We start from the raw sequence: 23,582 nt of genomic DNA, 5'->3' as shown, positions 1-23,582 counted from the left end.
GTGTTTTTATTTTGTCCCATGGTTTCTTCCACTGTGGCTTAAAAACAATAATGAACATACAAGGCAATACTTTTACTTACGTTACTTGTAACGAAAGTGAAAGTAAAAGGTTAATACTTTTACTTATTCTTCGTTATTTTTAAATTTAATACTTTTACTTGTTTTTCCATTACTTTTTTTGGGAATAAGTAACGAAAATGTCAAAAGTAATCGTTACTTTCTTCTGAAAATTTTTAAAAAGTTTCCTCAAAAAAAATTTCTTTCAGAAGTTTTTAAAATTTTTTTTTTTTAAATTTAATGAATTACAAATTCTAGTTGACTTCTTTTTTCCAAACACCTTTAAGTATTGCAACTTCCTCAAAAGAAGAGGGCGGTTCTATTGAACACTTAATAACATTTTTGCAAAAGTCTCTATAAGTTACTGCAAATTCCGAAAGTAAAAACAAAATTTCCAAAGATTTGGTAGTTTTAAAATCAACATATTTTGAAACTCTTTTATGTATGCAAACATTAAATTTTGATATCTGGTTTGGTGTTTAGATATTTACAGCGCTCACTATTTCAATAAACTTTGTAACATTTTCCTGCATTTTAATTTTTTAAAATTTGAATTAAAATTTAATGTATTTTTTTCTAACGAACTTTAACGAAAAATAAAGTTAATTTGAACATTCGATTTCCTTGAAATTTAATTTGAAATCGTTATTTTTCTTTATTTTGTACTTGTACTTTTTACTCGTTACTTCTTAAAATCAAAGCATTTTACTTTTTACTTGTTACTTCATAAAATCAAAACATTTCACTTATTACTCGTTACTTTTTAAAATCAAAAGATTTCACTTATTACTCGTTACTACATTAAATCGAAACATTTTACTTTTTACTCGTTACTTCTTAAAATCAAAACATTTTACTTTTTACTCGTTACTTCATAAAATCAAAACATTTCACGTATTACTCGTTACTTTTTAAAATCAAAACATTTCACTTATTACTCGTTACTTCATTAAATCAAAACATTTCACTTATTACTCGTTACTTCATTAAATCAAAACATTTTACTTTTTACTCGTTACTTCTTAAAATCAAAACATTTTACTTTTTACTCGTTGCTTCTTAAAATCAAAACTATTTACTTTTTACTCGTTGCTTCTTAAAATCAAAACTATTTACTTTTTACTCGTTACTTTTGCTTAAAGTACTCGTACCTTTATTCGTTACTTTCAAAAAGTAACGTTCCCACGTATGATAATGAATAGCTAATTCTTAATTTCGTTATTTTATTTAGACGTCATGGACAATTTTCTCCATCAGAAAAGTAAAAATTGAACCAGAACCAAAAAGGAATTCTGTGGATTTCAGCGACATCTCTACGGCCAAAACAGATCAGGATTTCAAAATCATTCCAACCGCACCGCCAGCAGCAGAAATCCCAGACTTGTATCCTGTCAATATCGGTCGTGTACCTGAATTCGTCAGTTCAGAAGTCAAAATCCAGAATGTGATCCTGAAAAACGACGAACCAGCCGGGCCGCCACTGCTGGAAATCCCATCGTTGTATCCTGTCAATTTCGAAAGTATTGGGAATTCAGAAAACCAAACACTGAATGTGAACCTGGAAGCCGAAACCTCAACACCAGTGACAGAAATTCCAGTGGCCGAAACTCCAGTGGTGTATCCTGTCAGGATCGGAGTTGTCCTGAATGCTGACGAGCTACGCAATCGCCATCCTTTCGGAGTCAATTATAACATAAAAAGCACCACCGAAACGAAGTTTTATATTGGTAACCACTATCACGGAGATGCTAAAAAGTAACGAGTATAATAAAAGAACAGTTACGCATACCTGTTACTCTAATGTGGTTATCCAAGGAATGAGTTAATAATAGCTAATTTATCAAAATCTGAGTTTCGGCTATAGCTAATTCATCAAAAATTCTAAGGGATCGTTATTAAAATTTTTCTGTAAATTCTTTATAGCCATACTTAAAAACCTTTTAAAATTCAACTCCAAAACTTGTTTAAGCATAATAGAGAAAAATAGTTAATTCCAGAAAATCAAAGCTCTAAGATTATAATATTATACGATTACAGTTCGAAAATTCTAACACTATGTGGTGTTACATATTATTAAAAACAAACTAGTACTAAAGCTGTTACAATTTATGTGATAGATCATTAATAACATAAAATAACAGCTGTAATTTATCCGAAGCAAAAATTTAACAAGAGCTGCTTCGTTTCAGCAATACCTGATTTGTCAAGGTTTCTAATGTATCAGGAAAGAAAAAAAACTTAATCGTTAACATCATGATTCGAAGATTATGAATGATTATGGTTCGAAAAATATGTCACTGTATTATTAAAAAGAAAACAGTACTAAAGCTGTAACAACTTATGCAATATGTTAATATTATAATAAAATAATAGCTAATTCATTGAATCCTAAGTTTTAGCAATAGTTGATTCATCAGCAGCAGTGGCAAATTCATCAACAGTTTAAAAGCATTGGAGAAATGCTTGAAGGTTGACTAGTTAGATTAAGGTTGAAATTTATAAGATTATAATTCGAAGATTATGGCATTGCGCTGCATTCCAAAACAGTGCTAAAACTATTTTAATTGTGATATACTCATGACTACACAATAATACTATGATTAACAGAAGAATGCTTAAACGTATATTAATATGCACTATGTCTAATTCTGAGTTTTCTTAATTGCATATTTTGCTTTCACTTTGTATGTAATATTCATTTAACTGTAAAAACATACAAATATATCTGAAATAAACAAGTAGCTAGTTCTGATTATATTTCCGTATGTTAGTTTTGAAATATTTGTAACATAATCATGCTTTGTAACATGTATTTGTTGTTTCTAATACCACTTGTCAATTTCTAGCAAGCTTGCTTGAAAGAGCCAAGTGAATTTAAGGCAGAGGTTGCGTTTCTTGTTTTTCAGTGGCACCATCTATGCACAAGAATACGACTTCACACACACACGTCACAGCCACGTTTAGAGATCAGACCTATTCATGCTAGCATTAATTCATCTACAGATCGTAATTTTGGCCAGTATTATTAGAGAACGATCTATCCACAATTCAGTACCCCCTCCCTGAGGTATTGATTTGTTATGGGAACTTGAAGGAATTTGTGACCCGACAGATTTAACGTGTACTAATAACATTAATCAGAATTTATATGTGAAATACATCACAATAACTCCTTAACAGGTCACTCGCTCTCAAACATTTACTCTATTTATCGAGAAACTATAGATTTTTAGATAATTGTAAGTAATTTGCTGATTGCTAAGAAACTAAGATTCTTAGAAATGTTCTAATAATTTTATAATTACTAAGAAATTCTAGATTCTTAGAAATTTTGCATAAAACTTCTAAGTACTTGTCTACTTATTTAGAAAGGTTAGAATTCTAAGAACCAGGCAGTTTATTTGAGAAAAAAAAATAACAAACATTCAATGCAAGTATATCACAGATTTTATTATGAAATGCTTTATAAATACAGTGACAAATAAATACAATAAATAAATGATATGTATCTCAAATTGGAAGATATAACTAAATAATTTTATGACACAAAAATAAGCGTTGTAATACATGGCTGAATAAGTAACATAAACCCAAAATATTGAACAGTGATAGTCAACAATGTTATAATCACCAACAATAGCTACGAAAGGATGATAAATAAATACAGGTAAACACTCTTAAATATTGAAAAAAATATTTCACAAGCAAACAATACCTTTATGTCTTTATAATATTTATGACCATGCAATCAAATACATCTGGGTTATCGTGTTGCAAAAGCTGGATTAAACCAAGTGATTTTCTCGTCAATATAAACGCACCATCAGTTTAACATCATATCACTTTTATGTTATATAGAGAAATTAAACAAAGCATCACACGGCATTTGGTACAAAATGTAAAAGTTCAAGTATGGTTGAAGACTTTAGCTGAGATCGAAAAGAAATCGATCTGACTTAAACATCACAATACATACCTAATTTTAATTTCACCTAAAAAAATCTTAGAATTCCAGTACTTTAAATCATAATTTCATATTACAATTTGACCTGTTAACCAAACCTCTCTAATTCAACTATTATTAGAAACGCCCCCGAATTTCATCGGGCAATCAAACTGGTTTTGATGCTTCTATCCGTCATTGATTCGACAGTTTTTGATAGTGTTTTTATTTCTTCATAACCTCAATATTAATTAGCGATCCTTAATACATATATTTTTTAACCTCCTTTTTAACATATAATATACATTACTCCTTTTAAAAATATACATTGTAAACGATAATTTTGAAACACTCTGCATTTAAGAAGAAAATGATTTAAAATAAAAACACTATACTTAGTATTCAGTACAATTTCCAAGCGTCTGTCTTTATATTTTAACAGATTTATTGAAGCTTTCTGTCGCTCCTCGTTTATCGCAATGCATTTAGATAAAAATAAAAGTAATTTGTTAAAACTAGTTGATAGTATTTTTTTACATTTTTAAGAAAAACTAAATATCTTGTTCTTTAAAGCACACAGCAACAAATAAATTTTAAAATCGTTGCAAATTTAATAACATCTTAAAAAAATATTTCTCTCCGCCTAATTTGCTTAATTTTCATATTTTTGAAACATTTACAAACATGCAACGAGTGATGCATATTAAAAATATGGGACCATGCGCATTTACTAGAAATAATTTTGAAAGTATTTTTTAAAACCTAAACACTATTTGGTCTAAAGTATCTGGACATCCACGTTTCCGGTATCATGGTGTAGGGGTGTTTTTTATTTTTGTCCTGGTTTCCTTACTGCCTGTGGTTCGAAATATGAACTATTGTCGTCGGCCATTAAGGCAGAGAGGGTGCGATTGCTCTTGTTTTTCACTGGTGCCATCTATGGACAAGAATTCGACTTCTGCCACACCCATACGTCGCACTCGTATATAGGGCGGAGTCATTAATACATCCATTCATTCATCCATAGATCGTAATTTTGACCTGAACCAGAGAACGATCAATCTCCCATTCAGTACCCCCCAGAGGTTTTGATTTGTTATGGGGATTTTGAGGACTTTGTGACCCGACAGTTTTAACGTGCACCAGTCACCATTTACTAAACGGGGAGTCTTCGGCCGGCTGGGTTCGAGCTCGATCTAAATCCAATGTAACTATGTCTATTTATTAAAACTGATGTAAAGTTTTTTCAAACGTGTGTGTACATGCAACCAACGATGCAAAAGATAGACCAAATTTATATTAATATATACAACAGAACTCTCCGTGTCAGTAACGCTGGGTTTCCAGATACTGGGTCCGATAGTGCATAAAGTCACCGGTAAAGGTAAATATTGAAATTAGAATAGTTACCAGGAGTAATTAGAATCAACTCCAAACTCTTAGATCACCAGTCCAGTTATCAGTGGAATACTCAAACAAAATAATGATAGGCTTTTGAAAGTTTCGTCATTCTTTTTTACAATCTTGCCTCCACTCCCCGTTGCTGCTTCCAGCTTCCATGGTATTTTCCTCATCTAAAATCAACTGTAAGACTTTCATCTTAAATGCAGTTTTTCTGTCACTGCGAATGCGTCGAATAGACGGTACTAGGCTCATTGCGAAGTGGTAGTCTTCGTCCATGTCGTTGGAGGGTCGAGGAGTGGAGTAGTTCACCATATCGTTCATGTCATGATCGGGCATGGTATTTGCCTCATAACGATGCTGTCTTTTAATAGGATTGTAAATCTGTACGAAGTTACCGTCGTCCACGTTGTTGTTGTTGCGTTGTCTTTTTCTGGTTGAAGGATCTGGCAAGATGGTGATTTCTGAATGACTTGGCGATGAGCTGCGAACAGATTCCTCTTCTAAATACCCCTCTTCGTCATATTTCCCTTCACCGTCCTCCTCTGAAAATGTTCTTAATTATTAGTAATTTAGTAATAACTCGTAAGGGTCTTTCCTAACAAAATTTTCAATTTTTTTCTTCTTTCATTATATATAAAAATATATGTTATGGCTTGTTTTATTCTAAACCACCTAGATCCCTTAATACATAATATTATTCATATAGTATATGAATTAAATGCACTCTTTTCCACTCCCTATAGATCTATTTCAAATAAAGGATTAAAATTTTTTTAATTTGTTTATTTAATTAGAAACAACAGCGAAAAATTACTCAAAATAACAACCTTAACAGATAAAAAAAATGAGGTTGTAACTTATTTAAATAGTCTGTAGACTATATTGGCAATATGAATCGCTTATCCGGAGAAAAAAAAATTTTTTTCCTCTGGGGACTACGAGTGAAAGTTGAACAGCAAATTGCTAGAAAATGAAATATAGGGGAGAGTTGGGTAGCCCGCCCAGCGGGTACCCCCGCTCACTGTCAATTTCATATGTATAGAATATTTTTTCAAGTCAATGGGCCATCGGACTTTAATTGTTATATTAAAAAAAGATTATTTTCAAAGTTTCAAGTATTTATGCAGCTGTTAACATGGTAAACAATCGTTTTGAAAATATGTCGAATACAGTAGTCATGAAATGAAGAAAAATTGGTTGAAATGTTTCGATAAAACTTCATTTTAATACTAAAAAAATAAATTTTTCTATACATACAGCATTAAAGTATGTAGTTTTAAGTTTAATTTGCACAAAGAAAGAAGTTTATATGTGAAAAATTGTTCGAGTAATTACAAATTTACGAAAAAATTGAATTTCGGGTAGCCCCGCTCACATGAATGTCGGGTATCAACAACCAATTTTATTTCGTCGATAAATGTACGGTTACAAAGATTATTATTTAATTGCTTCAAATTTGAATGTTATATGCATTTTTAACAACAAATATTGTTGTTATTAAATGATTGTTATTAAATGATAGAATTCACTAAAAGTATATAAATATGTAATAAATAAAATAATTTTGTGATAAAAATTATACATGAGGTTTATCTATTGTCAATACATTGGCCATTATCATTTACACCTGAAAAAACAGTCAAAAAACATACTTTTTGTAACTGGGCGGGGATACACGACACATTTTAAAAAGAGCTGAAAAACATGTTTTTTTAGATTTCTATTTTTTTAAGTTAAACTATTCTTTTTTTGGTTCATTCTTTTTGCATTATTTAATTAGATGATAAAACAATAGAAACATACAAAAATATTGATTATTACTCAATATTATACAGAAATATAAGCAATACTCCTTAAATGGGCGGGGCTACCCAACTCTCCCCTACAGGAAAAGACAGTCAACACAACAAAAATTACTAGTAACTTTTGATGGTTCAGATTTTCGATATCTTTTTTTCTCGTGATTTTTAAAATTTTCCATATTAATATGACGTTATTAAGACACATGAAATTCGAATTAGATATCATTTCTTGATATCATTCTCGATGAACGACGATATCATATTTCTTCGATCATTTTCCGATGGTTATTTAGTGTTTTTTCGGAGACCTCAAAACCTTGTTTTTCATTCCTTGGTATTTTATATATACTATGATAAAATTGCGGCACCCAAAGTTCGGATTTGAGTAATCACTATTTAATGCGCATGATTCTCAACAATTCCGTCGTTAATCCGCGTCGTTTTCTGATCGCTTACTCGGCTGTTACTTTAGCTGTTTTTTGTTTTTACGGCATTTTTGCAAGGTTATCCAAATTCTGAAATTTTTAATGCAAAGTTCTTACGACGCGTCCATTTTAAATTTGAGTAACAATTTTCTGATGTACTCGATTCGCGAAGATTCCTTCGTTAATCCGCCGGGGGGGGGGGAGTTATTTGTTGCTCGTCTCAACATGCTTCCTCAAATTCTGATTTTTTAATACGATATTTCAATACCCGAATTTCAAATTTGAGTATGAGCGATAAGTCCATTAGATAATGTCAACCTTCATCTATCAAAAGGTACCTTCAGATTGAATTAAGTTAGCATGTCTTATATACTAGTGAATTGATGTTTAATAATTGTGGTGGTAGTTACGCCACAATACTCCCCCGTCAGAATTTTATCAGGGATAAAATTCGATGAACGGATACCACTAGTTGCTGTAAAGACCGGGAGAGCTGGATTAAGGTCACCGGGTTCTTGAGCAGTAGCCATGAGAGCTGTATTCAGTTCATGGTTGAGAGTGAGGACTCTCCTGTGTTGCTATTAGCAGTCGAGTGTGTGGAGGTTCCCGTTGAGTGTAAATGAGACTGAGAAGCAACAGCGCGAGGAGGACGATGACGCAGTCACAAATAGCAAATCAACTGTTCAATGTGTACCATTCATCGAAGTAAACGTGTTCATATAAGGTCCGGGTCACCAATATGGGGAAAGACCATTAGACAATGCCAACCTTCATCTATTCAAAAGTACCTCAAGATTGAATCAAGTCAGCATGTCTTATATGCTAGTGAATTGATATCTAATAATCGTAGTGGTAGTTACACCGCAATTAATCTCCTTCCGATGTGCTCTATTCACAACTAATCCATCATTCATCTACGTCATATCCTCGACAGTTGTTTTCCGTTTTAACGACGAATTTGAGTACTTTAACATTCATGCGAATATAAATATACAATATTTACCATTCAGTGATCGCAATAAGAGGAACAGCAATGAATATTTCGAACATCACAAAAGGGATTTCGATTCCGCTTTAAAAATGTTAGCATGAACCCTGATTTTGCCCGCAGTATTTTTCAGAATTTAGCAAACTTTGCTAATGATTTTGAAAAAGTATTCCTGAAAGATTTTGAAATATTTGAGGAAGAGCCGTTCTCTTAAGATGCTTCCACCTGGGCTTATATATATCCGTCGTTGAACAGTTGACCCAATTCAATTTTTGGGTTTACAACTACTAATGTTTCACTCCGTAGCCATGTAATTTTGAACCTAATCCAGAAGACATGGAAACTCCTGGATCAGTAACCCCAGAGGTATTGATTTGTTATGGGAACATAGAGGACTGACTTTGCGACTCGGCATATTTAACGTGCATCAGTCACCATTTACTACACGGGGAGTCTTCGGCCGGCTGGGATCGAACCAACGCCCTACCAACCAGGCTATGTAGTCATTCGCATCACCAGTCTCTTTCACCATCAACCACGTATATATTGACTATATCCAATAATCAATATACACGGTGGGGAGGGCAGACTCTATTGGCGGTTCATTGACTAAAATAGTATGAATGGATAGATAAGGAATAAATTTACCGAGGATGATCTGTGGGTATTTGGCCATTTCAATACATCATTTAGGAACGGTGGTCACTTTATCTGAGTAAACAGTGGAGAATTGGAAGTTGGGGCTTACCTAATATGGTCTGTGGATAGAGTGAGAAAGTGTCTTCATCGAACTGCAATGTGCTGCTGGCACTTTCATCTTTGATGATCTGATCTTTGAGGAAGAGCATGCTCTTGAAGTGCTTCCACCGGGGCTTGTAGGCATTCGCGTCACCCGTCTCCTCCGCCATCCTCAGCGTCTTCTTCAATTCGCGTCGGAACAAATCTCGCAAGTTGGTCCATCTTGCTTTCGCCACGTCCGCTGCCAAAAAGATTATTGACTAGTATAAAACATATGACAGTTGAGTAGAAATACATATTATCGATATTTGAAAAGATGTACCAAAACAGTATTATGGTAACAAATCCCTAGCAACAATTTTACCTTGACCCCAGTTAGGCTCAGAATTGGCTCAATTTGGGTCCCTCTATGAACATGCATCGAGGGACCAACATTGGGATATCCAGATTTTTTAATATTGGTCCTTTATAGGACCAATATCGACCGACATACGGCCAATAGAGAACCTATAGTGGCTGAAGAATGAATATTATATATCGGGTGAATCTGACAATTCTATATAATGCCGATATTGGTTGTAAGGTGGCAGTAAAATATCGGGTGAATCAGACAATTCTATATCGAGACAATGTTGGAAAATAACGAGCCAAAATTAATGAGCCAAAATTAGTAAACATTGGTCCGATGAGGGGTCCCAAGATATTTTGTAGCTAGGGCTTAATTATTGACCAGAAAGCAAAAAAAAAAAAAGAAAAAAGGAAATTGTCTTTTGATTTAATGATCGTATTAAGGGGTCCCACTGGTGCAAGTGCTATATTATGATTGATTGATAATGAGGGAAGAGACGATAATTTGAGTGGATGACGGTGCAAAGTGATATCTTTTTTAAAAAAATCAAATTTACCTTATTTTCTAGTTCCACGATTTTGATTTCGGTGAATGATTTTAACCGAAATAGATAGAAGATGGGGTACATAGAAAAAAAATAGGGAAAAAAAGTTAGGGGAAAAAATAGTTATAAAAAAAATTACCCGTTTGTAATTCTAACACAAAAAAAAAATTTTTTTGACTATCATTCGCGTGGGAATGATATTCAAAAGCAATTTTTAAAATGTTGGAACCTTGGCAAATGCCCCGCAACAGACATTATTTACGTAGGATTATTATACCTGTTGACCATGAAAAATAGAATTTGAAAATTTAAATCGATTTATATTACCATGGCTACGGCGTAAGGTAAAGCCACAATTGCTACGGCTTCATCTGTAATTAAGAAAAAGTTATCGGTCAATTCAGACCCGAGCAGCTATTTGAAAAATGTGCTTGAAAATAACCACTCACCACTCAGTGAGTCAACGAAAAAAGTCGCCAATTAAAATAAACAACTGCTCACTTTTTCCTATCCTATTGGTTTCTTTCTTCTTTTTTTCTAAATCGTTTGATGATAAAAGTACATGAAAGCAGAGAGAGACTCTAGAAAACGCATTTTCTCTTTAAATATCCCATGTCTCCATTCAAAATTTTAATCCTTAAAAATCCATCAATTTATGGTGGAAAAGTTCTTGTCGAAGGAGAGTTCTTCAACAATTCACATATTTCAAAGCTACAATGTATACATGAAATGTACCGGGGTTGGATAAAATAATGGAAACACTTCGATACGAATACATTTTTTGATATTTCTCAAAAAATACTTAGAAAATCAGTTTATAAATTCGTTAAAAACTGAGCAAGATATGAGTAATTTAAGTAGTTCTTTTATAATGCGCATGCGCGGAGAAAAAAATTTTTAATACTTATTTTTTCCTTATTATAGTAGTAAATTGTACTTGGCAACTAATAAAAAAAAGTCCGATATGAATATCTTAAAAATGTAAAATAGTGTAAGCAATTTTCTAAATAGTTTTCTAATTAGTTAAAAGAAAGCTCAGAATGATATGTGGTTTTCTACAAAATTCATTTTGTACTATTAAACAAGATTTATTATCAAATGATAATACCCTTCTAATGATAATCCGGACGACAAAGTGTAATGCTATTAGGAAATAGAACATGCGATAGAAACGATACCTTTATGGGGATGATCCTCAACAATGTCATTTTTAATAAATCTTGTTTATTGGTACAAAATGAAATTTGTGGGAAACCCCTATCATTTTCAGCTTTCCTTTAACACTAGAAAGACTGAAACTTAGTATACTATACCTATATTGCCCAAAATGACTGGCAATCTTCCGGCTTCTTTTGCAATCCAGTCAAAATGACTGGATTGCAAAAGAATAAATAATGTGTAAAGAAATTTGTTTAAAATTAATTTTTAATATTTCTTATATTATTTACAATTATATAACAAGTTATTAGTAAATATTAACAATAAGAAAAATATATGTTGTACAAAATTCTAAGAAATTGTGTCATTACCTAGTGTTAAAAAGTAAGAAAACAAATTAGAAAATTGTTCTCAACTGTTTTAATTTTTAGGATATTCATACTAGACAAATTGCTAGAAATTTTTTTAATATTCAAGATATTCAAATTGGACTTTTATTTATTAGTTGCCACATACGATTCATTACAAAATTAAGAAGAAAAGATTTTTAATTTTACAGCACATGCGCAATATAAAAAAAAACTACTTTAATTACTCATATCTTGAACAGTTTTTAACCAACTTTTCTCGAATTTTAAGGCAATAATAAATCGTAATAAATTTTAAATTAATCATAAAGTTTCGTTTAATTTTTATTTTTAAAATTATAGCAAAATAAAACACAAGACAAAAAAAAAAAACATTTCTTTATAAAATTGTCCATAATTCTATAAATATTTAAGCTAGGCTCACGAAATTTTGTGCAATTATTGACTGTAATCACCAAAATGATACTTATAAGTTACAAATTTATTAGTACATTATTTGGCATAGGGTGTTCAAAAACATTTGTTTTCCGTTTGTAATTTCTTGTCGGACCCTGAACATCAAAAAGTTTTAACTTCATTGATATGTACGAGAAACCATACGGTCTAAACACTTTTAAATTTATAAACTGATTCTCTAAGTATTTTTTAAAAAATGTCAAAGAATGTGTTAGTATCGAAGTGTTTCCATTATTTTGTCCAACCTCTGTTTGCCTCCACAAATATTTATAAATAAAATTTTTTAAAGTCAGTACGTTTAAATAAATTTTGCTACATATATATATATAATTGTTTTGGCAGAATTTGCTTTTTATAGCCATCAATTATTTTAATATGATTTTTTTTAAAGAAATATAATTTAATCCAAGCGGGAAAAAAAGTTTTAAAAAAGTGACTATTAAATGAAAAAAAAACTATCGATAGCAGTCACGACTCATTAGTTTTAAGGAAAAGGTGACTTCTAAATTATTTGAGTTTACCTAACTAAAATTTTAATTTTTAGGTCTACCTTATTGAAAAAAACGTCTGCAAGAGACCCGAACAGAACGTTAGACTGACTCATACGTAAAAAAATACTTTTTTTTTAAAGACTTTGCAAAAAAAGTAAAAAAAAAATTTAAATTTTAAAAAAATTTAAAATTTTTATAAAAAAAAAATTTTTAACTTTACCTTTTAACATATACAATTGGGTCAATATTTCGATTTTCAAAAAAAATCTTATTGCTTATGTAATTAACAATCATGAAATTAAACTTTAATCAAATGATGCTAAAAAATATCGATAAAAAATTAATTTTACATTAATTTCACTATTAACTTCATTTTTTTAATATGTTCTACAAAAAAATAACAATAATATTTTTTTTTATAAAACTGCGCTAAAATTTTGAAAAATTAATTTAAATACTATTTGTTAAAAAATGCTGAAAACGTTACAAATCTATTAAAAATATTTAAATTTTATATTAAGATACTATAATCTAAAGTTGTACGTATAATTTAAATTATACTTACAACTTTAGATATAAACTGCTAACTAAATCCCCATTCTACAATTATATCAAGTAAACAATCGTAATTAATATAAATATGACCATTATTCATAAATTTTTCATCTATATAGAAATAATCTACCATTTTAGGGGGGAAGGGACAGCAACTGCGCGCATGATTAAACTATACGAGGAAAGCGCACAAAATGGCCGCCACCACCCCCCTACAACCTACCCGAATAGATTAAAAAGAATAAAAAGAAAAAGTTCAAGTAGTACTTACGCGCTACTCCTAATCTATCAGCTATATACGACCAGGCTTTCAGTTTAACGTTCTTATTAGTATAATTTGTATGAGATTGGTCCCAGATTTCCGGTTTTGAAAATACAAGCGGAAGTAAATTCTCCGTACACATCATTTTGAATCAGACGATTTTTTTTAAACTTTTCTTCAGACTAATCCTGTCTGACATCAGACTATAAGATTGCGCATATCATAATATGGAATATAGAGAGAAAGTCGCAGATATTTTTTTGGGATTAATATATTCCTACTTTGACAGCTTGAAAAATGTCGAGTCTGGTCTAGTCTGATCGGAAATGTTTTGTGGAAACGGAAGATCGGAGAAGACGATCAATACAGAGACGATTTGTGCTGCCATCTGTTATTTTTAATAAAAACATACAAATCTCTTGGGGAAATAAAACTGGAAACAAATTTTCAAAATTATATGAAAATGTATTAGGACTATTTATATATTGATTAAATTGTGCAATAATATTTCACTTGTCTTTGTATATTATTGTGCAATAATATTTTCATTAGAATGAACATTGCATCTGAGAGCAGTCTTTATAAAGCATTTTAATGTAATCCTTCATAATGTTAGAGTGAATTCCAAGTAATAAAGTTTGAATAAATTACAATTGAATTTAGAAATAATTAAAAACAAATTACTTGCACAAAATAAATTGTTTTTGATCATAATTTGCTTATTTATATACAATATGCTTTCGTATTTTGTAAATATTTGCAAGATTCGAAACGTATTAAATAGAATAGGGAAAATTTTTCAAATGACTGAAATATAATCAGTAAATAATGAAATTTATTAATTTAATCCTTACCATCTTGTGCGTGTAAATTTGTGATTTTATAAATTTTACAATTTATGTAAAGTACTCTTAAGAATAAAAAGTGTTAATTTGAAATTATTTATAATTTTGACTTCACTTGATATATTTTGCCCACCTATATATGTATTATTTTACTCTTTACTTCTATTCAATTTCAATTTAATTAAATTTTTTTGAAGTATTAAGATTTCCAAGAATCACAATCGCAAATTTTTTTTCTTTTTTAACTTCAAAAAAAATGCGTTTTTTTTTTTCCTAATTTTTTTTTTCCTTTTTTAATATTACTTAAATATTATTTCAATTTACTTCTGTCAAGTAGTAAAATATTCACTTTTAAAATGCATGCCACTGCAAAATTTATTAGGAAAAAATATATTCAAAACATGAAATAATAATATAAAAAAACGGAAAGATTTAATGATGAAAAAAAACTAGGATGGCATTTACAACTATAATAATCTAAGTACTAAAAAACTATATCAATCCTAATAAAGAATGCATAAAATAAATTTAATAATTAAATTTAAAAATTTATTAACTAAAAATTTAAATAATAAAAAATTAAATAATTGATGAATAGCTTTTTTTTTAAACAACGAAATACCTAATATTAAACATTTTAATTAAAAATCTAACTAAACTATAGTCGATAGATGGCAGCACTAAAATAAAACAAAGTTTATTTTATGTAAATTATTTTCATTATTATAAAATTCACATAACTTTTTTAAATTGTAATAAACCATATTTTTTTATTAAAAAAATGTTGAAAGGAAAAGTTTTACTTCGAACCATTTTCAAATTAATATTATTTAAAAACGTTCTTCAACAATTTTCATTTAAAATTATATTTGTATATTACAGATGATCAGCAAGTATCTAAAATTTCAATCTTTTATTTTAAATAAATATATAAATATGGATATATACAGAGTTTTGATTTTTTAGATATTATTCTAGTATTAAGAAATACAAGCCCTAGAAGTTAGCATATCCTTTTAGAGGTTTTAACTTGGTGTGATAAATACGGGTTCCCCGACACCAGTGATCTAACGATATTTTCTTTCTTTTTTGTTTCCTCCTTTTATTTCCTTCTTGTTTTTGCGGGGAGAAACGATTCAACGATTCATTATGATACTAGTGTCTATTAGTATCGAATATTTTTTTATTATTATTATTATATTATTTTTATTATTATATTATTAGTATATTTTTTTCTTTTTTTTGTAATTTAGGGCAAAATAAGCGAGGAAGAACCTTGTGCAGTTAAATTTTACAATCGGTTAAATCCTGAATATTTAGTGTACTGTTGTAGTCAATAATGATAATCAATGATGACAATGAGAAATGCATATGATAATGAATATGATAAATGAATATGATAAGTGAACATGATATGAAATGAATATGATAATCAATTTTACGCTTTATCTTTCCGGTTTCTGACTCCACCTTCACCAACGGAGGTGCGGGAGTGGTACTGCTCCTTCCTGATGATCAAAGACGAGAATTCGCAACTGGTGCTGGAAAAATCGCATCTAATTTTACAGCAGAATTGATAGCCATTTCTACGGCTATCGAAACGTACATCAATCTTGAACCTTCGGAGCAGCTTAGTGGTATCACCATCTTCAGCGACTGCAGGTCTGCCTTACAGGCCCTCAGCAAAGGTACCTCAAGCCTTGTCCTGAATATCATAGAACAACTTGGACAACTTCAGCGCCTCCGGAAAAATTGCTTCTTGCAGTGGATTCCCGCCCATGTGAACCTAGAGTTTAATGAAATAGCTGATTCCTTGGCTAAAAATGCCAGAGATCTAAATCAAAACTCAATCCCAACCACGTTGGCAGATGCAAATGCTTATGCAAAATCAAAACTATTCACCCCTTTAAAAATCAAAGCCCAAGATCAAATAACTAATCTTGACATCGATAGGAAGACAGCCACTACTCTCATCAGACTAAGAACAAAACATCATAAAAACATGAAAATTTCTACAGATAAGACTAGAAAATATCAAAACTGTGGCAACTGTCTTAATGTGGAACTGACACCATATCATGTTTTTAACTGCCCTGCAGTCGCTGCAGGCCTTCACCTTTTAAACTACCCCACAGAAGAGGATTTGTATTCTTTTAATGCCATAGAAATAACAAAAACTATTCAAGCACACCATGAAATATGATTCTATAGAGGATACGACACCAACCAACCAACCAACCAACCATCTTTCCGGTAATCGATTCAATTGTGATATTTTTAAATGTTACTTAAATAATACAAGTTATTAGGCAAAGAAAACCACGAAATCATGTTAACTTTCGTATTTGTCTTACACTACGATCTTGATACACAGACATCTTATTTTATTACATGCAGATAAAAATAAAATTAAGTAAGAGAAGCCTATGAATAATCAATACAACTAAACGATTTTATATATATACATGTAAAATTCTTAATAAAATAAAAAAGAAGAAAGGCAGATTCAACGTGAAAAAGTGTTTTTTCTGGGCTCACGAAAGCTGCAGTGGAGAGGAAAAAGAAGATAATTACTTCACATGTAAATTACGTATACAACGTTCTTAAAAGGCTATATAAAATAGAAACGTATGCTACATATTTACTAAAATTCTAGTATTTCTAAATTCTCCATGGAATTTACATAGGACCCAACCAGTGGGGTAAGATCGGGTAATTTAACTTTTTAAAAAATCATTTATAAAAAAAGTAGTGCACCTATGACTTTTTCAAAAATGATAAATTGTATGTAAACAACTGAACAATATCTTGATTAAATATAGCAGCTTCTGGGCAGTACACCAACTGGCTTACCCAGATTTCTCCTATAAATATTAAAAATTTCTTTTCCTGAACTTCAAACAAAAACTTAAATATTAGTTAATATTTAAAAAAAAAGTATTATGTGCGTTCGAATAAAATTAAATTGCATAAAATAATTAAATTACAATAATTCTATTCAATTTGATTATAATTCAATTACAATAATTCAGTTCAATTCAATTACAATTTAATTACATAAAATGCGTGCTCAACAACACGAACAGAATCGGTCGTTCAGTTCATATAATTTTTCAAAGCAAGCAGCACGCGTTTGCATCATCTTGATTGGATTTAAAACACATTTCATTTGAATCACAATGCTGATCGTTGCGATATAATTTCATATTTAATGACCGTCGTTGAAATAGTTGATCCAATTTTTTAGGTTTATGACAGCTAATTTTCAACTCCGTAGCCTTGTAATTTTGAACCGAATCCACAAGACAAGGGTATTCTTCGTTCAAGCATTGGGAGTAATTTGTCTTCTTGGAGGACTTTTCTTTACGGAACTAACCTGCATTTACCTTGCATGGAGAGGAATATCAAGAAAACCTCTCATGATTAACCTGACGGCAAGGGGGCTCTGACTCATGAACACCATAGAGGATATTTTTACGTCAGCACTGTGGTCCGTGATTGCCGGGTGCGGATTTCGAATTGATCAACCATCGCTGGGATTCGAACCCGGTTCACTTCATAGGAAGGCGAAAGCTCTGTCCCCTGAGCCATCACGTATATTATCGTACATTTCAACAATATCTATTGTGGTACCGTATCTAGAGTCAGGACCGTCGAAGCAGGCCATTTGCTTAACTTGTCTGGGTTCCGCAATTTTAAGATAATGTTAGGCCTGACCCCTATTACTAAGAAATGATACTAAAAAAATAGAAGTGTACCTTATACTAAAAAAAAAATTTAAAAAAAAGAACTAATTATACAAATTAATAGTTTTAATAATATAAGGGTTCTTTAAAATTCATTTTTCGTATTAAAAATTTGAAAACCTTGTTTTCTGTTACATTAATGATAAAATAGAAACGAAGACAGAAATAATTTCAAATAAATCGAAATTACAAAAACAGAAAAGCAATATTTACACATTCTTCGCTAATTATTAATGAGGGCCCTATTGTCTTGATACAAATTAAACAACAAAAATAAAATGAAAAAATTTAATAAAGCAAAATAATGTAAATAAAACACAAATAAAGGGACAAAAAATACATTTAAGTCCATAACTGCTCTTTATTCAAGCTGTTCTGTTTTATTTTTACATACGAAGTGTGCTCATCTTTATTTGAGTAGAAAAGTTGCAAGTTATTAGGAGTGAGAAAACTTCTTAAATTCAAAAATATTTCCATTTTTATACCTCAAAAGGAGAATATTCTTATGAGTGAGAAAACTTTTTAAATTCAAAAATATTTCCATTTTTATACCACAAAAGGAGAATATTATTAGGAGTGAGAAACATTTTAAATTCAAAAATATTTCCATTTTTATACCTCAAAAGGAGAATATTATTAGGAGTGAGAAACATTTTAAATTCAAAAGTCTTTCCATTTTTATACCACAAAATGAGAATATTATTAGGAGTGAGAAACATTTTAAATTCAAAAGTCTTTCCATTTTTATACCACAAAATGAGAATATTATTAGGAGTGAGAAAACTTCTTAAATTCAAAAATATTTCCATTTTTATACCTCAAAAGGAGAATATTATTAGGAGTGAGAAACATTTTAAATTCAAAAGTCTTTCCATTTTTATACCACAAAAGGAGAATATTATTAGGAGTGAGAAAACTTTTTAAATTCAAAAATATTTCCATTTTTATACCTCAAAAGGAGAATATTATTAGGAGTGAGAAACATTTTAAATTCAAAAGTCTTTCCATTTTTATACCACAAAAGGAGAATATTATTAGGAGTGAGAAAACTTTTTAAATTCAAAAATATTTCCATTTTTATACCTAAAAAGGAGAATATTATTAGGAGTGAGAAACATTTTAAATTCAAAAGTCTTTCCATTTTTAGACCACAAAATGAGAATATTATTAGGAGTGAGAAAAACTTTTTAAATTCAAAAATATTTCCATTTTTGTACCACAAAAGGAGAATATTATTAGAAGTGAGAAAACTTTTTTAATTCATTTTCATACCGCAAATAGCGAATATTGATAGGAGTGAGAAAAACATTTTAAATTCAAAAATATTTCCATTTTTATACCGCAAAAGAAGAATATTATTAAGAGTGAGAAAACTTTTTTTATTAAAAAATATTTCCATTTTTATACCGCAAAAAGAGAATATTATTAGGAGTGAGAAAACTTTTTAAATTCGAAAATATTTCAATTTTCATACAGCAAAAAGAGAATATTCATAGGATACCACAAAGTATTTTGCCTAAGGGCCCCGCTTAAAGACTGCTGTTGTTAGTAATGTTCTTTATTCACCTTTCGTTTATTTGTATTATTGTTCATTAATTTTGAAATTTATTTATTTTTAATTTGTCTATTTTTGCAGTACTTTTCTACTCAACATGGATAGAAATAGAAATATATGGATTTTTTATACTCCCACAAATTAGCCTTTAATTTCTGGTGGGAATTTATCAATTCCGAATGCACTCGTGGGAATCGTAGCATACATATCCCTTAATGGCGTGATGGCTGAAAAAAATCTGTGTCCGGCCGCCATTGTTAATGTTTTTGGAACGGTTACGGTTATAGGCCCCAAGGAATCCCAACCAAATATAGCAGGTGAGGTTTTGGAATAACGAATTTTCTAGAATAGAAATAGCGGAAGAAGACAGATTTTGATTTTAACCCCTAATTGTTATTATATTTTTATTTTTATCTTTGATTTGTAGTTTTAATGAACCAGCCGTTTGTTTGGGAACACCTGCGCAGAAGGGATTTAAAAATTGCGCGCATGTTCCGAATAAAAAATATTTCGTTTCTTCATTTTCGATGTTTAAGTTTTATTTATAAGATATAGAGTTTTATTTTTGACTTCGCAGAATAAATTAATGTTCCAAAGCGAGGTGCAAAAAAAGAAAAAAGATTACAGAGAAAGTTTACACCCAGAAGTTACTGATAATTGAAATAATAATAATAATATTTTATCGTATATTGAAGTTTGAGCCAAATATAAAAACTTATTAAAAAAATACTAGGGGGCTTCCTTTAAAATGAACTATACTTAATAATAGTATTCATAAATTGGACGAAATAATTACTACCAGGAGTTTAAAAAAATTATCCCAGTCTTTTAAAGAACTCGTTTAAAGAAATTATTTTAACATTTAAAAGGACGGGTCAAATTAATATAAGAGTTTTCTTTTTCTGTTGCAACGAAACAATAGTTTAGCTTTATAAAAATCAAGGAGCAAGAATTAAAAAAGTCATTTACAAGTTTGCGATGAAACGCGTGGGACAGCTTATTTCACTCGCAGAAAAAAAAAATTTTTTTTGAAAAAATTATGTATGAAAAAATAATCAATATATTATCACACCTTTTCACTATAAATGTTTTTTTTTTTTTAATAGATATCGATAGAATTTATCTAACATATAAATACATAATTTATATATGTTACTGTCAATGAGCGAAATTGGAGGTTGTTGACTTCTACCGGTGAATGTTGACAATCACATAGTCGCTTTGGTGAATGTCCAAAATATATACTAAGTTTGTTTAAGTGCCACTGCCCGGTATGCATTTTCCCGGTATACCCTGCACTGATGTTTTAGGTTCAGTGCCGCTACCCGGTGTACATTTGCCCGGTATGCCTAACATCAATGTTTTTTAGGTCACCCTTGCCACTGCCCAGTATGCTTTTAACTGGTATTCCGAACACTGATGTTACTCCTAATCTATCTTCAGAAGATATTAAAATATCACATAAATGTAATGATATCAAAGAATAAATTAATATCAAATCGGATATAACAAATATTTCGGACATTCACCAAAGCTACTATGTGATTGTTGACATTCACCGGTGAAAGTCGACACTATCTAGATTTCAGTAACTTCAGTATCTTGATATCAGTAATATTTGTATTTAATATTAATATACTATGATGCATTTTTTGAAAAAAAAATATATTTCTATATTTATAAAAACATTTGAATGAGTGATTGATAGATTACTTTGTACTTTATTAGGACATCGTAAGGCAGTGTTTCCCAAAGTGTGGTTCGCGTACCCCTGGGGGTACGAGAACAGTTTAGCGGGGGTACGCGTTCTTATGCGAAATATCTTGCAATAAACGAACATTTCAAAAAAATTCATTTAAAAACAAAGCTAGCCATGAAAATTTACGATTACGTATTTTTCTATTAGCTATTTTTAGCAGAGTTAACAGTTAGTAATTAGTGGTGTCAACAGCCAGTTGTGATTTTTAACTTTTGTGCAACTTTTTATAGTAAAAAAATACATTCATTTTTTTATTAGTGGTACACAGCGTTACGAAAAATTTAGAAAGGGTACACGAAAGTCATAAGTTTGGGAAATACTGTCGTAAGGGATCGAATTTGACATACTTTGTTGATGTAGACTTTAATACATACTGTCAACTATCAAACAACTAAATATGTTTATCTGACACTTGAAAATCTTTTATATGTTTCACAAACCGTTATCTAAAATGGTACAAAACACTTGCAGTATCACAATGGGGGAAAAAAACACCTGTTATTCAAAATTTGAAAGAATGACATTTACAAGAGAATGATAAGGTAGCCATCGAAGAATAGATTTAAGGAGCAATTATTGTGAAAAGAATAGGTGCAAGATACCTCTTTAGAAAATCAAGTAAACAAAATAGTCAAGATGCTACTTGTAAAAGCAAAAGAGAATTATAATCAAATGTTTTCTACAACGCACAAAAAAACCTAACGGTTTTTTCTAAACCACTTCAGAATTAATTGTCAGATAAATGTGTAGTTTGGGAAATTAGACACCTTTTTTTGAATGCTGAATTGCAAATATAGATATGTCTTGGGTTTTTATTTTTTTTTATTATTATTATTTATTTCAGTTTGTTTTATCACTTTATGAGGATGTACGTGAAATTTAAGAATTCGACGACGGAAAAAATCGTCAATACAATACAATAATTCAAGTGTGTTTGTGTTTTTAAAAGCAAATAACTGATTACGATGAGTGTAGAAATTCGAGCCAAAGTTCATGGTTGAAAAACATGGTTATTAAAATTATGAATGTCGTTAAAAAATGTGATTTTTATGGAGGTAATTTTAGAAGGTACAACTTGATGTATGAAGATGATATGGTTTGTAATCGCAAGATTTCTGCTCTTTTCCCCGACTGAAGGAAAGCGTTGTCCAAAACTTTTTTTTTTTTTTTAAATTGAACTTTCCAAAATTTATACGGTTTGTAAATGATTGATCGATATAAATTTTTGTTTGTTTAATTGATCGTATTTTGCTGTACATGAAATCTATAATTTTATCTTCCTGTAATTTTAAAATACTAAAACTTTCTTTTTTTATTGGTAGGCACTTGGGATGTATTGTCCCATTGGCCTTTATGACAGAACTGCTACTCTCGTTACCCAGTGGGCACCTGTGTCGAAGCCACGGCGGTGGAGCAGCGTCGCCCACGTCAGACAACCACAAACCCGTTTATAGGGCGGGTCACATTCACACATTCACACAAAGGAGAAAGAACATAGAACACAGAGAGAGAAAGAAACATCCATGCCCTGAGCGGGATTCGAGCCCGCAACCATCGGCTCCGCAGTCAGGCATGCTAACCACTCGGCCACCTGGGTGGCAAAAAAGAAAAAAAACTAAAACTGGATCACAAACAAAATTTATTACGGTATTTTGTATAGACAAGCAACATAAGCTCCTCAAAATTTATTCAGTTTGTAAATTTTAAATTATAAAATTAAACTTTTGTCAGTTTAATCGGTCGTATATCGATGTACATTGAATCCTTACTTTTATCTTTCTGTTTATTAAAATACAAAAGAGTTAATACTGTATTTTGTATAACAGACAACAAAATGAAGCAACTTAAGCTTATCGAAATTTATTCGATTTGTACATCTTAATTGATAGTTTTAAATTTTTGTTATTTGAAACGATCGTATTGTGGTGTATATTAAATCTTTAATTTTATATTTAATTTATGTCTTTTAATTTTATCAGGGGATGGAGCATTCGTCTTCCGATGAGGTGAACTCAGTTCGAATCCCAGCCATAGCTGGTCGATACGAATTCCGCACCCGGTTCGCAACAAGCACAGTACTGACGTAAAATATCCTCAGTGGTAGACGGATCATGGGCTTAGAGTCCTCTTACCGTCA

General features: G+C 30.6%; 2 protein-coding genes across 3 annotated transcripts in view; one reads left to right on the top strand and one right to left on the bottom strand.

Moving 5' to 3' along the window:
* The window catches only part of LOC107454144 (uncharacterized), a 63,946-nt gene extending 61,104 nt beyond the window's left edge, over positions 1-2,842 (top strand). The window contains exon 25 of the mRNA XM_087152377.1: positions 1,289-2,842. Within this exon, the coding sequence (XP_087008503.1) occupies positions 1,289-1,816 (528 nt within the window). The 3' untranslated portion in view covers positions 1,817-2,842. The remainder of the gene's footprint in view (positions 1-1,288) is intronic.
* A 644-nt stretch (positions 2,843-3,486) lies between these two features.
* LOC107454149 (uncharacterized) overlaps positions 3,487-23,582 on the bottom strand; it is a 32,869-nt gene continuing 12,773 nt past the window's right edge. The window contains exons 1-3 of one of the 2 annotated variants that reach the window (XM_016071224.4): positions 13,550-13,913; positions 9,368-9,598; positions 3,487-5,946 (exon numbers count right to left, since the gene is read on the bottom strand). In XM_016071224.4, coding sequence (XP_015926710.2) covers positions 5,507-5,946; positions 9,368-9,598; positions 13,550-13,685 — 807 coding nt within the window. In that variant the 5' untranslated portion in view covers positions 13,686-13,913 and the 3' untranslated portion in view covers positions 3,487-5,506. Of the gene's footprint in view, positions 5,947-9,367; positions 9,599-13,549; positions 13,914-23,582 lie in introns of those variants that run through there. The other variant, XM_087152376.1, reaches the window with a different exon arrangement.

The sequence above is a fragment of the Parasteatoda tepidariorum genome, chromosome 9 (genome assembly GCF_982258835.1).
Source record: "Parasteatoda tepidariorum strain Cologne lab strain chromosome 9, Ptep-v5.0, whole genome shotgun sequence".
Lineage (NCBI taxonomy): Eukaryota > Metazoa > Arthropoda > Arachnida > Araneae > Theridiidae > Parasteatoda > Parasteatoda tepidariorum.
Note: the sequence above shows the minus strand (reverse complement) of the source record. Positions and strands in the feature narration are given on the sequence as shown.